Genomic DNA, 13,534 nt, shown 5'->3' with positions numbered 1-13,534 from the left:
GCGGGTGTGTGCAAGATCAGATGGAAGAGGATGATAACAACGCCAAGGAACCGGACTACCAAGGTAGTTAAAGCACAACACCGGCATTCTGGATAGAGACGTAAATGAAGTTGGTATCGTGAACCCTTGCGCATGCGTAGTAACAGTATAACCTGTGGGGAAAAAAGCGTTTTAAACGTTATTTTGAGGCAAAGTCATCAAACTTTTTCAGCGATTTTTATCATATTCTACTGCGGTTTCTATACATGTAGTTTTTATGTCCCGATGACCAGTAAAAGTGCAGTTTTGACTCTCTGCCCATTCATTTAGATAGGAGCCTGGTCTTGTTAGTCCGAAATAGCTGCCCGGAGGCGTTGCCAAGATGGCGGCCGAGTGGCATGACTTGCCTAAAAGGACTTTGGAAACACTGATGGGGTGATGGGTCATGTAATCAGGTCATGTGACTTTATGCCAACATTCCAAACATTTGTATCAAAATCCAAAATGGCAGAATACGTGGACAAAGACACTGGCCATGAGGCAAGTGTTTTTATATTTTTCACGATTATGATATTTTAGAGTGATTTTGTTTTAGAAAATAGTTTTTTAAGGATAGTTTTACATGTTCTTGTGGATATTTTTAAAATAATCTTCTCACAACTTTGATTATCAGGCAATTAATGCTTGTATCCTGGGGGATACATTGCCCATATAAGGGTATTTAACAGGGCTGATCACTCACAGATATATTTATGTTTTGAGGCCTGTTCTCTACAGATATTGAATAGGATAAAGGTGTGCAACATTGATTACTTTGTTATTTTACTCTCAAATGTGTATTATTGATGAATTCAACAGTGTACACGTTTTCAGATAATTTCTGTCAGCAGTTTCTACAGTACAAGAAAGAGAGGTTAAGTCTGTAGTTTTGCCACATGATGGTTCATCAGATTCAGAGGAGGGATCCAGTGAGGAAGTCGAGGAAGATGAGCTGTATAGGCCTACAGTGTGACAGTGTGAGGATCACAACAGCAGCAGTGACAATTTGAATGGCAGCTCTAGTGATGAGGCCGAGGAAGGAGCAAAGCAGAATAAACAAGCAAACCAGAATAAACGAGGGAAGATGTTTATGTAATGATTAAGAGTATTTCAAATTGTTATGTGAAATATCTAGGGGTTTTGCTGTACATATTGTATCTGTGTGTGTCCACATGATGTGTGTTATGGTGTGTTAGTAAATGAGTGGAGGGAAGAGGGAAAGAACCCCCCTTCCCAATACTTTCTCTATTTTACTCTCTCACACACACACACACACACACACACACACACACACACACACACACACACACACACACACACACACACACACACACACACACACACACACACACACGCTAATTAATTGTTCATGAAATGTTTTAAAAGTTGTCACATAATAAAAAAGAATACATTGAAAAATGTTACCCTAAATGGGCAATGTATCTCGGGAGATACAGAGTGTAACTTAGACAATAAAGATCATATTTTGGGGAAAAAACATGAACTGTGTTATTTTAGTCTAGATACATAAAAAAATAGCAATGAATAATTTTTCCTTCAAATATATTTATGCTTGCCCCTTTAAGGGTTAAGAGAACGGTCACGCCCTAACATTTACATAGGCTACACAACTGACCTGAGATCAGGTAGTCTTCTGAATCTAGGTCACGCAGATCTCCGCTATTCCATTACAAAATTCACTTCTGAAACTTTTTTATGCGAGAAATCAACCATGCAAAGCTCAAATATGGGCCGTTTTACGACTGTGTGTCGGAGTTCAGCGGCTGGTGCTGCCTGGGTTGCTACATCGCCGCCCTGCCTGTCCTCCGTCACAGACACCAGCCTGCTGTGAGCTCGATTGAGGGCCGGCAGCCCGGTGCTCAATACCCGCGCATACTCACCCTTTTCTGGGTCACTGGACTACCAAACGCCGCTGCCCTGACAGAAATCCAGGGCCTGCAGCTCGCTGTTCTCCCTCCCCTCTTCCTGCTAAATGGCCGGCCGGTGAGTGACTGAGAGCGCGGTCAGTGAGCTTGTTACGCCCGTAATCTCTTACTGCAGGTTCCAGTTAATCTTATGATGGATATGTGTGCTGAGTTATTTAAACAAACAAACAATCGGGGAAATAAACGCCTCTTGTCCGCGAGTCTCATTGATAGAGCCCGCGGTGAGCTAGAGTCCATCAATGAGAGCTAGCTAGCCTCATCCTAACGAGACCTCTGACATTCACAAAAATGCATTCAATTGAAATCCGAAATCCGACAAGTGTTAGCTAAGCTTTGTAAGACCTTGGGGAACCTGTAATATACATGCCGTGACGAAATTCAAACTGTAAATATACTATAGTTATGCCGAAAGTGTAGCTAGCTAGCCGCAATCGTTTCCCATTGTATTGAATGGGACATATAGCTAGCTTGCTGCTCGTCCTAACAAGACCCCTCAGTTCATAAAAAAACCTTAAATTCAAATCGGACCCAACGGTTAGCTTTATAAGACATTGGGGTAGATGTTATATAAGTGGCGTAACGAAATTCAAACTGTAAATATACTATAGTTATGCCGAAAGTGTAGCTAGCTAGCTGCAATCGTTTCCCATTGTATTGAATGGGACATATAGCTAGCTAGCTGCTCGTCCTAACAAGACGCCTGGCGTTCATAAAAATGCCTTAAAATCAAATCTGACACAATGATTAGCTTTATAAGACATTGGGGTAGATGTTATATAAGTGCCGTGACGAAATTCAAACCGTAAATATATTATAGTTAGGCTGCCGGCCGCGGAGCCCCGGTAGTGCAGTATCCACAAAGGGTGACTTTGCCCTGGGTATGGAGCCCAGCAGGCTGCCGCTTTCTTGTCAGACTGTGTGGAGCTCCTAAAGTCCGACACGTCTTACCAAATTTGCAATTAGCCATTGATTTTCGTAAAACGGCCCATATTTGAGCTTTATATAGTTGATTTCTCGCATAAAAAGAGTCTCAGAAGTGACGAAAGCAGTGTCTGGAATATGAGATTATGTTGCGTCTCTAATGTGTGTGTATTGGGGATTCCCTCAACCAATCAGCACGCGTCTCTAATGTGTGTGTATGGCGATTCGCTCAACCAATCACCGTGCGTCTCTAATGTGTGTGTATAGGGATAAGGCTCAACCAAGCAGCGCGCAGCTCATCTAAATATTCATGAGCATACCATATTTGGAAGAAAAGATCTTGTTACAAATAGGGACAAAACACAGGGATGCATAAGGGCCAATAAAATATCAACCAGGCCATTTTCAGCCCAACCAATGTTACATACCCCATTAGGAGACCATAAGGAACAGTGTGAAATACCATACATAATCATTCTATCACCTCTTTAAGCTTTGTATCAGTAGAAACACGGTAGTATTTTCGAATGAACGTGCTTCCCTCCCCCTGAGACGAGATATCTCTGTATTGTGGGTCTGGAAAAAAGTTTTTTGCCCAGAGGCAATGGACTACAGCCAGTAGTAGGAGCTACTTCCGCCCATAGGGGGTTGGACGGTTCTCTTTACCCGAAGCAAAACGAGTGTCAGCCATCTTGAAGCTTCGCTAAACAGGCTCCGTCTTTTCAGCAGAAAACTTTTATAACAATTATGTGCATTCAAACTACCACACGTGTACCACCGCGATACATTGGTACAGATCGGAGAATATGCAGGACACTTTATTAGAGACGGAATACTCGACACACTACGCGAGCTTTGCCTGCTACAGAAACCAGTCTTTCTCTGCTCGCAGGTAAACGCTGCCGCGCTCCGGTCACGTCCCCCTCGCTCAACCTCTTGACTCTGCGCGCTCAACTCTAGACACACTTTGGAGACGAACAGCAAATCAGAATTGACCTTTTGATTCTCTGGTTGGTTGGTTTTTGTGGCACACTTGTAACGCTGTGAAAATCTGAACCAAGTGTGTCTAGAGTTGAGCGCGCAGAGTGAAGAGGTTGAGAGCGAGGGAGACATGACCAGAGCGCAACAGCGTCTACCTGCGAGCAGAGAAAGACATGCAAATATATTTATTGTGCAGGAAATAGGTTTTTGTTTACTCAAACAAAATTATTTTCTGTTCAAAATGCAATGTAATGTGCTTGCAAAATACAGTTCTCTGTGCTCAAAACATACAATTACTCTTTCAGGAATGTGACACATATACAACGCCATAAACCAGCACCTCAGTTGCTCGATGCCGCTAGCCCGTAAGGGGACATCCTCAGCGGTGAAACGTGGAGTGCAGGAGTATGACCTAGCTAGGTAGAAAGCTAACGCTAGCCAGCCACCTGTTCCATCAATCCTGCTTGCAAGCGTCCACTCATTAGACAACAAACAGGACTACATCCAACTTCAACGAAACTCCCAACGCAAGTTCAGAGACTGCTGCGTTTTTGTTGTTGTGTACCGGACTATCCAGCTACCAGGCCTGCTGCTCTGTCTCTGGGTAAGACTAGTGGAGGTGGGCTGTGTTTACACAGACTGGTGCAGAAATGGGGTGCTTGTATCCAACTAACTGCTAGTGGAGTTTGTGACTGTTAAATGCAGACCATTCTACATTCCAAGCAAATTTACGGCTGTGTTTATACTCTGTGTTTACAGCCCTAAGTGCTAATGCTAGTATGCGTTTGCTGAACTTTACGGAGCCTATAATGTGTGTGCACTAAATGTAGCCTGTTTCGTATGTCGTTTTTATATAATGTCGTTTTTATATATTTTAAATGTGTAACACCACTTGAGCCATGGTGAAACGTTTCGTGTATATGGTTGAAATGACAATAAAACACACTTGAGTTGACTGCCTCACTGTCTGTCTGTAAATGGCAGACGTGGCTTGGGATTGGACTCTAAAGCAGCGAAGCAAGTGCATTCTGGGATTTGGTGTCTTTCATCCACATGAGCCAAAAACACATTTTCTGACCTAGAAGCCACCAATTTCTAAAAAAATGTCACATTTCTACTACATAAGTGGCCCAATTTAAAGATATATTCATCTTTCCAATGGTGAAATATCCCTTTAAGGCCCTCACACACCAAGCCGACCGTTGGTCCTAGTTTGTGCGGTGTGTCCCACACCGTCGCCAAGCATCAGCCTTCTTTGAGCCGAATCAACCTATTGAGCCGAATCAACCTATTGAATCGGTGTCGGCCCTCAGCCGAACAGCCAATTCATCGGATTGGCTGTTCAGCTTGAAAACGAGAGTGAGGAAAACACAAACGACTGTGAGAGGAACACCCAAGGCTCTTCTCATTTTTCATCTCATCAATCCAAGACACATAGAGCTGTCAAAACTGGTAAAAAATTACGTTTGAATGTTTCTTCTAAAAAATACACAGGTTCAAACAATTGGAATATTCTTTTTTGCACATTAACGTTAATAAACTAATATCCCATACCGTGATATAGACCGTAATATAATTCTCTCTCTCTCTCTGCGCCCTCTGCAACGCAAAAAAATGTTCCCCCAAGCAATAGCAATCAAGCTAGCTCACTAGCCAACCTCTAATTTAGTAAAATTTAACAACTTAATGTTTAATTCACATGCTCTTGTCAAATCGAAGGAAAGCACATTGGTAGGGTTGGGTGATAAATCAATTTTATCGATTAACTTTAATGTGTAGTTAAAGTCGATTTGTTTAAATGAAAATTTTAGTTTTCTCCTCAACATCCGTCAACGCTCCCCTCTGGGCTCCCGTAGTTCCGAAAGGGCTCAGCCCTCTCCCTGCACGTTTGCCATAGAGATACACAAACAACATGGCAGCGACAGGGACTAACAGTTATTTTCTTAACTAGTCGTTTCATTACTTACTTAACCGTAATCTCAGCTGAAACGACCGGCAGCTCGCGGTGCTCTGTACCCGGCTGACAGTCCCCTATTCTCGGATAACTGAACCACCAACTAAGGCTGAGTACCATGCGGAGCACCAGAGGCTGTGTTGAGGAACTCTGTTGCGGCTCAGCACATCTACTAAATGCCGCTGATATGACCAAGCTGTGACGAAGGTCTGTAGCGGCTTAAACAACTAGCAAATTGCCGCTCTGTAGCATGGAGCTCCTCTTTGACGTTTTTTTTAACCACTAGTTATTGCTACAGTTATGCTACATTCATGAGACCATGGGATGTTAATGTATGTTACTCAGCAACAGGTGAAAATAGGGTCAAGGTTGCGTGACTAAAGTCTAAATGATTTGAACTTTTAGCGAGGAACGAGAAGTGAATTACCTGTATGTGTGCAAACAGCTTTACCTCATGCATCCGTTTTGTTGTTTTTGTTGAATCGCTAACGTTAGCCAACGAGCCAGCAGCCGGCCATTCGGTCACTCCCACCGTAGGGAGACTTCTTTGCCGAGAGAACGCATAACAGACAGTCCGGTTAGCCATCTCCCGGTACCGCTGTCTTCCCCGCGGGGAATGAAGCAGAGGACAGCAGGCTCTGTTCACTTCTACCGCTGATCGAGCAAACGCTGTTTGTTGTGGGTATCATAGCAACGTTATCCAGTTTCCCTTGTTGAATGACGAATAGATTACTGCCACCTGCTGGTATGGAGAGTTTTTTTCTCTCACCCAGGCGCAGAACGTACGTGGTACTTGGCCGTTGGCTGTAGTCTCTGCGGTGTGTTCCAGTGGCCAAGACCAAGTTGATAAGGGCCGACGTGAGGCGACGCCACAGTCGGCGTGTGTTGGTATGTCAGGGCGTTTAGGGTGAAGGTGGGTGGAGCTTTGGTGGGAATGTATTACGTCACAAAAAATGTTAACAATAAGAATGATAAAGCTGTAATTTCTTCCGCCCTATCAGGTTCCACAGAGTGTGCTCAGGGAGATGTCAATCATCAGTCTAGACACGCCCACAGTCCTGGAGAGGTCCAATCACACACATTCATGAAAACACCTGTGGCTGTGTATAAACTGCCTCTCCATGCAGTCTGAGAACAACAGCACTGGGCGGGGTTACGGTATGTACCAGAAAGACTCGTTCCTTCACATTAGTTGTACTTGGTGACTTCTGAATAAAGCTAACACCCAGTCATGTAGAGGAACACTGACTCTTAGTAGGAAACCTTTGACAGCTGGCTGACAACTGCTGCAGCTATTAACAGCTCAGACAGCACACAAGGAAGCTGCCACAACTTCCCTGTTCACGCTAAATTTAAAGAGTGTGTGTGTTTGTGTGTGTGTGTGTGTGTGTGTGTTACCTGAGAAGATGTAGTTGTAGCCTGTGCGTCCGTACAGCTCCCCCCATCCTGCCAGAGTGGACGAGCGACAGATGTGCTGCAACGAGGCAGAGAGCGTACTGAATCAGACTGTTGTCTCACTGCTAAACTCGCATGTTGCTACAATAATTCATATCTTACCAACTTCCAAGCCCAAACATACAGACAGGATCAAATATGCTTATTTCATTCTGGGTGTGGTTTGGGATTCACTGTTCACTGATTGGTACATGAGACCTTCCTCAGCTGTAATGATACTCAGTCCGTGCTCTACACAAACACATTTTACATTTGCTTGCCATTGCAGCCAGTTGAAGAAATTCAATTCAATTTCTTGAATGTTTTATTTCTGTTCAGAGTGAAGACACAACAGGGACTACTGCTATTGGCATCACATCATCTTCAGCATCTCATGGTTCTGCGGTTTGCTCTTCCATGAGGGAAGTTGGAATAAATGTTTGGGATTTTTAGTTGTTCCGTCATGTTTTGTGTGACTTAATGTTTTGCCCAGTACAAACATTGTTCCAAATTAACTCTCCTGTACCAGTAAATATTAAAGTTAGGAATGTTGGAGACACAGAAGGAAAATAAAAAGAAAGAAACATAAAGATATATATAAATACTGTGATTTACACTGGTAATGCCCATGATTACATTAACGATAGATACATAAACGTCAAGATACATAATGATAGACATTAACAGTAGAGACTGAGCCAGCAGGCTGACAGTACCTTTCCATTGTAGAGGATGACGGGACAGACGAACCTCCCTCTGCAGCGAGCCAGCTTACTCCGGTTCACCAGGTCCTGCAGCTTACTGATCTGCACCGCGCTCTCAAACCTGCACACAACCACCACCACCACCCCCCCCCATCAGTCAGTGGACTTTAGCCCCTCATATGGAAAATAATTTTCCAACCCTAACACTGCTCCCAACTCCAGATCATCAGCGGGGCTTTTCCACAGAGGCGTGGGACATTCAGCCATAGTCGCATGATCGATCGATTTGGGTACCAAGACTAGGTCTACATTAAGCTGTCAAACTTTTTTAAAGCTTTACTCTTTACAGTTTTACCTTTCACAATAAAAGTCCAACTTAAATTCCCTCGCTAAAGATGGCTCAACTAAATAGACAAACATTAGTGGCATTGCGACCAAGGTTATTATAGTTTAGCATTTTTCATTCTTTTTGACTTTTTGTTTTCAAATTCAGTTTATTTTTAATTTGTTTTTAAAGCGCATTGGCTAGTTTAGTTTTTTTTGAAAATGCTCAGTTTCAGTTTAGGTTTTATTAGTTTTAGTCTTTTTTTGCAATGTGGGTTATTTGTCAGGGCCAAGATTCAAAAAGGTCAGAAAAAGTATTAACGTATTAATTTGTAATAATAACAAAAACATCATACAATTTTAGGATTATGTATTCACAATGTATTCAACAATAACACCAGTACATAAAATGTACATATGATGAGCACAAAAATGTCTACACAAGACGCACTAAGAGCAAAATGTGTAAGTGACGTGTGCCAGGAAAAAACCTAAATAGCCAAAAGACTAAAGAAGACAGATATTAACAGGTGTTTTGAACTTTGGTTCGCGTAAAGTGGTGAACTTTTTGAAGTCAATCGAGTCACACAGTTGTGTAGACATCCCAGTATCAATACACATAAACCATGCTTCCTCCTGCTTTTGGTGTTCCTGCGTATTTACTAACCAGCAGCTATCGGGTCGCCGGTGAAAGCCCTCCTGTAGTGTTCTCTGTCCTACAGTTTGTTTTCTCCTTTACCTTGTTAAGGTAAGCTAGGTTAGCCTCATTGTGCGTGCTTCTCAAATGTACTTTCAAATTTGTGTGATTTTTCCCTTTAATAAATTATCCACATATTGTACCACCTACCACTGCAAGGAACTTGCTTTTATCTGACAGTCAAATAGGACTCTGCCGCTTTCTTCCGACTTTCAGTACCGCCATGACGCCAGGCAAGGAGCATGGACGATGTTGTGTTCAATTTGACATGGAATGTCGGAATTTCTGGGTTCCCAGTCAGAAACTATATATATCTACGGCATAGACTGTATAAAACAAGTCTATGGTCAGAAATGTCAACTCTGAAAGATATGTTATTTGCTCTATGAAAGACAAGGACCTTTACTCAATCATTTTATTTAGTTAGTTTTGCAAACAGACAATACAGTTTTAGTTAGTTATTGTTTTTTGTAATGCTTCGTTTTTATTTTTATTTCAGTTAACGACAATGTTTTTTCCCACCTATTTTTTGTTATTTTGTTCGTTTTCTTTGACGATTATAACCTTAATTGTGACACAACAAAGACGTCAAATCCAGAGTGACCAAAGCGTTGAGTAGATGCTGCTACTATCAAAGTGCTGAACAGGAAGTAGCTGGCTGGGCCCGGCGGAGGCCTTGAGTGGCCTGCTCTCTGGGCCGCCCAGAGAGTACGCAGCCGGTCATCCTGCCCATTACATACGTGTCAGTTATATTTTGTTTGGCTGAATGCCCCACTGAGCAAGTATCTGCCTCCAACGCTGGATCCAGCTCTGATTATACAGCCATGGTTGGAGCACACCATTCTCATCCCTAAAAATATTACTCTGCCATTTCCAGGTCGAGATTACATAGTTTAATCAGAACCTGTTTTTCAAACATCTGGTTATCAGACAACTGAACGGGTTTGAAACAGTTTCATTGTGGCCTCTAAAGCCCAGTTCAGACCAAAGATTCGCGACGAGATGAAACCGTTTTAGAACATCGCAGGGAAGAGTTGCAGCGTTCTGAACCGGCCCATCTCAGCTCGACTCAAACCAGCTGATGGTTTCGCTGCGACTCAGCTGTTCCAGTCTCCAGAGGCTGGTTTTAGAATGTAAGAGACGTCTCCTGTTTCAACAGCCAATAGAGAAGTCCGCTGGTAAAGTCAGCTATAAACTATAGAAATAAAATGATCCATAATCCATTTTATTATGTTACAAACAGCTGATCGCAATGGCGGATTTTCAGACGGAGCCTCAATGACCGCCTGAAAGCACGGTAACGTTATATGGTCAAGCCAGACAGAGAGAGACTGAAGAAAGGGAGCGCCCAGCGGCGTTTGAACAAAGCAGTGAATCAGAGAAATAAAACGTGTTAAGCACAATTTCTGTTTTCAGCACTACAGCAGAAAATAGTTCAACTGCACTGAACTGCAGTGAGAACCACTGCAAATCATATCCCCTTACTGGCTGCAATGGGACATCATGTGATCAAACAGTAACCTGACCCCTGTGCTGCCTCGATGCGATCAGAGGGGCTGCAGACGGAGGCGGACCTTTGCCCCACCCCACCCCCCCACAGTAAGGGGTGCATGATTAGAACAGTGATGCAAACAAACAAAGGAGAATGGGTAACAGAGTGGATTGAACTTTGTATGGGAGAACGGTCGGTTGGGCTGAGTGGTGAACAGGTACCTGTCTCTCTCCACATCTGTGCATTCGTACTCCAGGAATACTATCTGCCGGGGGTAGTGGCCACACACTTCTCCATTGGAGTTGTGGATGATACTGTACTTGTAATCTCTGCCAAATAACTCCAGACAGCGCTTCTCTATCGCCTCCACCTGAAGAGAAACACAAACAGTTATGCTAGTGGTTTAAAAGGAACCTCATTTTACATCTGGGTAACATACATGGGTATAGCAAGGTCTTGCCACAGAGCCTAGATTCATCTCAATGGGTTGCATTGTTATTAGACACTAGACATTGTTATTAGATACTAATTAAGCATACATATCTAGGAATTTATAAACAGGTAGCATTCAAATCAGTATTACCTTTACACTTCTAACTTAATTACCTATTTAATGACCAAATAGGATATTGTCAGTCATCAGTCACTGATCTACTAAATCCCAATAAAAAATAATTAACCCATGTACAAGCACATGGAGCAGTTGTGTGACAGACTCCCATAGCAGCAGAGTGAGAGTTACTATGCAGTGTGTAAGACCATTCAGGATTATTACAGTCTGAAGAGTGCTGGCACTTGCCTGAAAGAAGACAGTTTTACTCTATTTAGCTGTCAACCCTTGAATGAACATTCATTTACTGAAATACTGTAAAATATCGCTTCTTGAACTATAAAAAAGGCACTTACTGAACTGTACAATTTTAAAAAAGGAATATATTTTCTAATGTAACGTGAGAACTGCTCAGAATATTTAGAAAAATATATTCAATTAGGGCATTTTACAATGCAGTTTCCAACAAAATCGCATCCATTCCGGGGATGAATGAAGGCCATGAGTACAGGAAAGTCATCATATGACGCCTGGTCTGAGGTAAAAAAAATATATATATATAAAAAAAACACTGTCTAAAAACACTAAATTTAGGGACATTAAGTACAGCTTGGTGGATTAGAGTTATGCCGAACTGAGCAGTGGTTCCTTAAGATAGTTACGAGATCATAAATCACTAACTACAGTATTGTTGTTTTGCTGATGTACAAGGTCACTTTAAATCACTTGATTCTGCAAGGCAGTTTGGCTAATCGTTGACACAAAAGACAATGACAGGTTGTCAAGTAGCAAAAGCCCACAAAATGATGAGCCCTATCTTACCCGAGGAGTGACTTCCTTTGCTCTGTACTGCATCTTAGAAAACAGATCTATCAAATCCGCTATTTCCTCGCTCTTTCTGACCGACAGACCGGAGGCTGGGTAGCCGCCGGCCGAGGAGGGGCAGGCGGCCATCATAGCGCCTCGACCCGCGGTGGTGGCCTCTAGCCGAACTCGACCTCCTTCAAACACCGCAGAGCCTTGTCCTTTGGAACGGGAAGACCGACCAGGCCATCCCTTCCCAGCCAGCTTCTTCCTGACTGCCTGCTTGAGGGGGCCGGAGCCGGGGAGTCTTCCTGAATTCAGGGCACCGGCGAGCTGCTCCACTCTCCGAACACAAGCCGCCAGCCCGCACAGCCAGCCGCCGACTTCACGGCTGCTGCTATCGGAGTTAGCACGACAAGCTAACAAGCTAGTTCAGCTTTCCAGCCGTAGGTTGGTGGTTCGCACTGACTCAAAACACCCGTACACTCATTTAAGACAATGTTCAGACCTGTGTAGTCCTCCACATCACCACTGTTTTGTTTGCGCTTGTGACATAAGTGATGACCGACTCTCAGCACCAGCTCACTGAACTCCGGTCCACTGGAGTCAGGAAATCTCCAGGATCCTTCCCGGCCTGCTCACGTTTCCCCAATGTCACGTCTTCATGTCTCCTTAGTAACCACGACCATGAAGATAAACGGATATATAGTATTCAGTCCTGTGGCTGCGGGGTCGCAATGCTGCATATGTTGTTGTGGATGAAAGCCCCAGCAGTGGTGTTGCAATTGCAATATGTGTACTACAGTCTGAAGGTTCACCAGGCGGTAAACAGGAAGCTGACACGAGTACGTCACACAGCCATCTCCCCCTTTAAATGACGTTTGTTGTTGATCAGAACGAACTCGGATGTTTTGGTCTGTCTGTCGCCGCAGTTTGTTTACTCCGAAACTCCTGGGCCAATTAACAATAACTTCTTATTCTTAGTCTGTGGTTTACTCACCTTCCTTAATTAAATTAATTAACACAACTAACAAAATGTGTCACCAATCAAAACACCAATTCTGAATTACCTCACTCTTCCTCTAGGCTACTGTTCCACAAAGGAGAGAAAAAAAGTAAAACCAATGATGACAACGAAGGTCAGTCTGTATGGAATGCCGTTTTATTCACAATTAAATAAATGAATAAATACATGAATACATGAATACATAAATAAATATGCCTTTGGAATACATCATGAAATAAATAAATGAGGCAATAAATACATAAATAATTAAATAAATTTAATTATTTCATGGTACTTTTATTTCATAAGTCCATATTTATTTATTTCAAGAGACTTTTATTTTCCTAATGCCACATTTATTTATTTTACTCTCTATTTATTTCAAGTTCTTATATGCAAATCAAGGGGCGTGGCTATCTCTCACATTCAGAACAGAGCCATGGGCAAAAAAAGGCTGGCGAAGTGAGAGTGCAACACTGTACTCTTTACCCAGTGCACAGTCACCTATTCTGGAGTAATTAGACCACCAACTAGCACTGACCCAGGGCTGGACTGGGACAAAAAATCAGCCCTGGCATTTTTAGCCCAGGAGGCCCACACCCACTGTGATTGGTCAGACACATTCCCTGCAGACAGTCCTCTTAAAATATGCGTGCATTCTATGATATGAGTTGCCTAGTGTTCAGCGTTCATGTGATAGTTT

At 42.9% G+C, this 13,534-nt stretch overlaps 1 protein-coding gene across 1 annotated transcript in view; it reads right to left on the bottom strand.

Moving 5' to 3' along the window:
• Nucleotides 1-12,754, bottom strand: part of mtmr14 (myotubularin related protein 14) — a 49,691-nt gene extending 36,937 nt beyond the window's left edge. The window contains exons 1-4 of the mRNA XM_028574814.1: nt 11,844-12,754; nt 10,693-10,841; nt 7,971-8,079; nt 7,219-7,294 (exon numbers count right to left, since the gene is read on the bottom strand). Coding sequence (XP_028430615.1) covers nt 7,219-7,294; nt 7,971-8,079; nt 10,693-10,841; nt 11,844-11,978 — 469 coding nt within the window. The 5' untranslated portion in view covers nt 11,979-12,754. The remainder of the gene's footprint in view (nt 1-7,218; nt 7,295-7,970; nt 8,080-10,692; nt 10,842-11,843) is intronic.
• Nucleotides 12,755-13,534: the final 780 nt, after the last annotated feature.

This window comes from Perca flavescens, chromosome 4 (genome assembly GCF_004354835.1).
Source record: "Perca flavescens isolate YP-PL-M2 chromosome 4, PFLA_1.0, whole genome shotgun sequence".
NCBI classification, from domain to species: Eukaryota; Metazoa; Chordata; class Actinopteri; order Perciformes; family Percidae; genus Perca; species Perca flavescens.
Note: the sequence above shows the minus strand (reverse complement) of the source record. Positions and strands in the feature narration are given on the sequence as shown.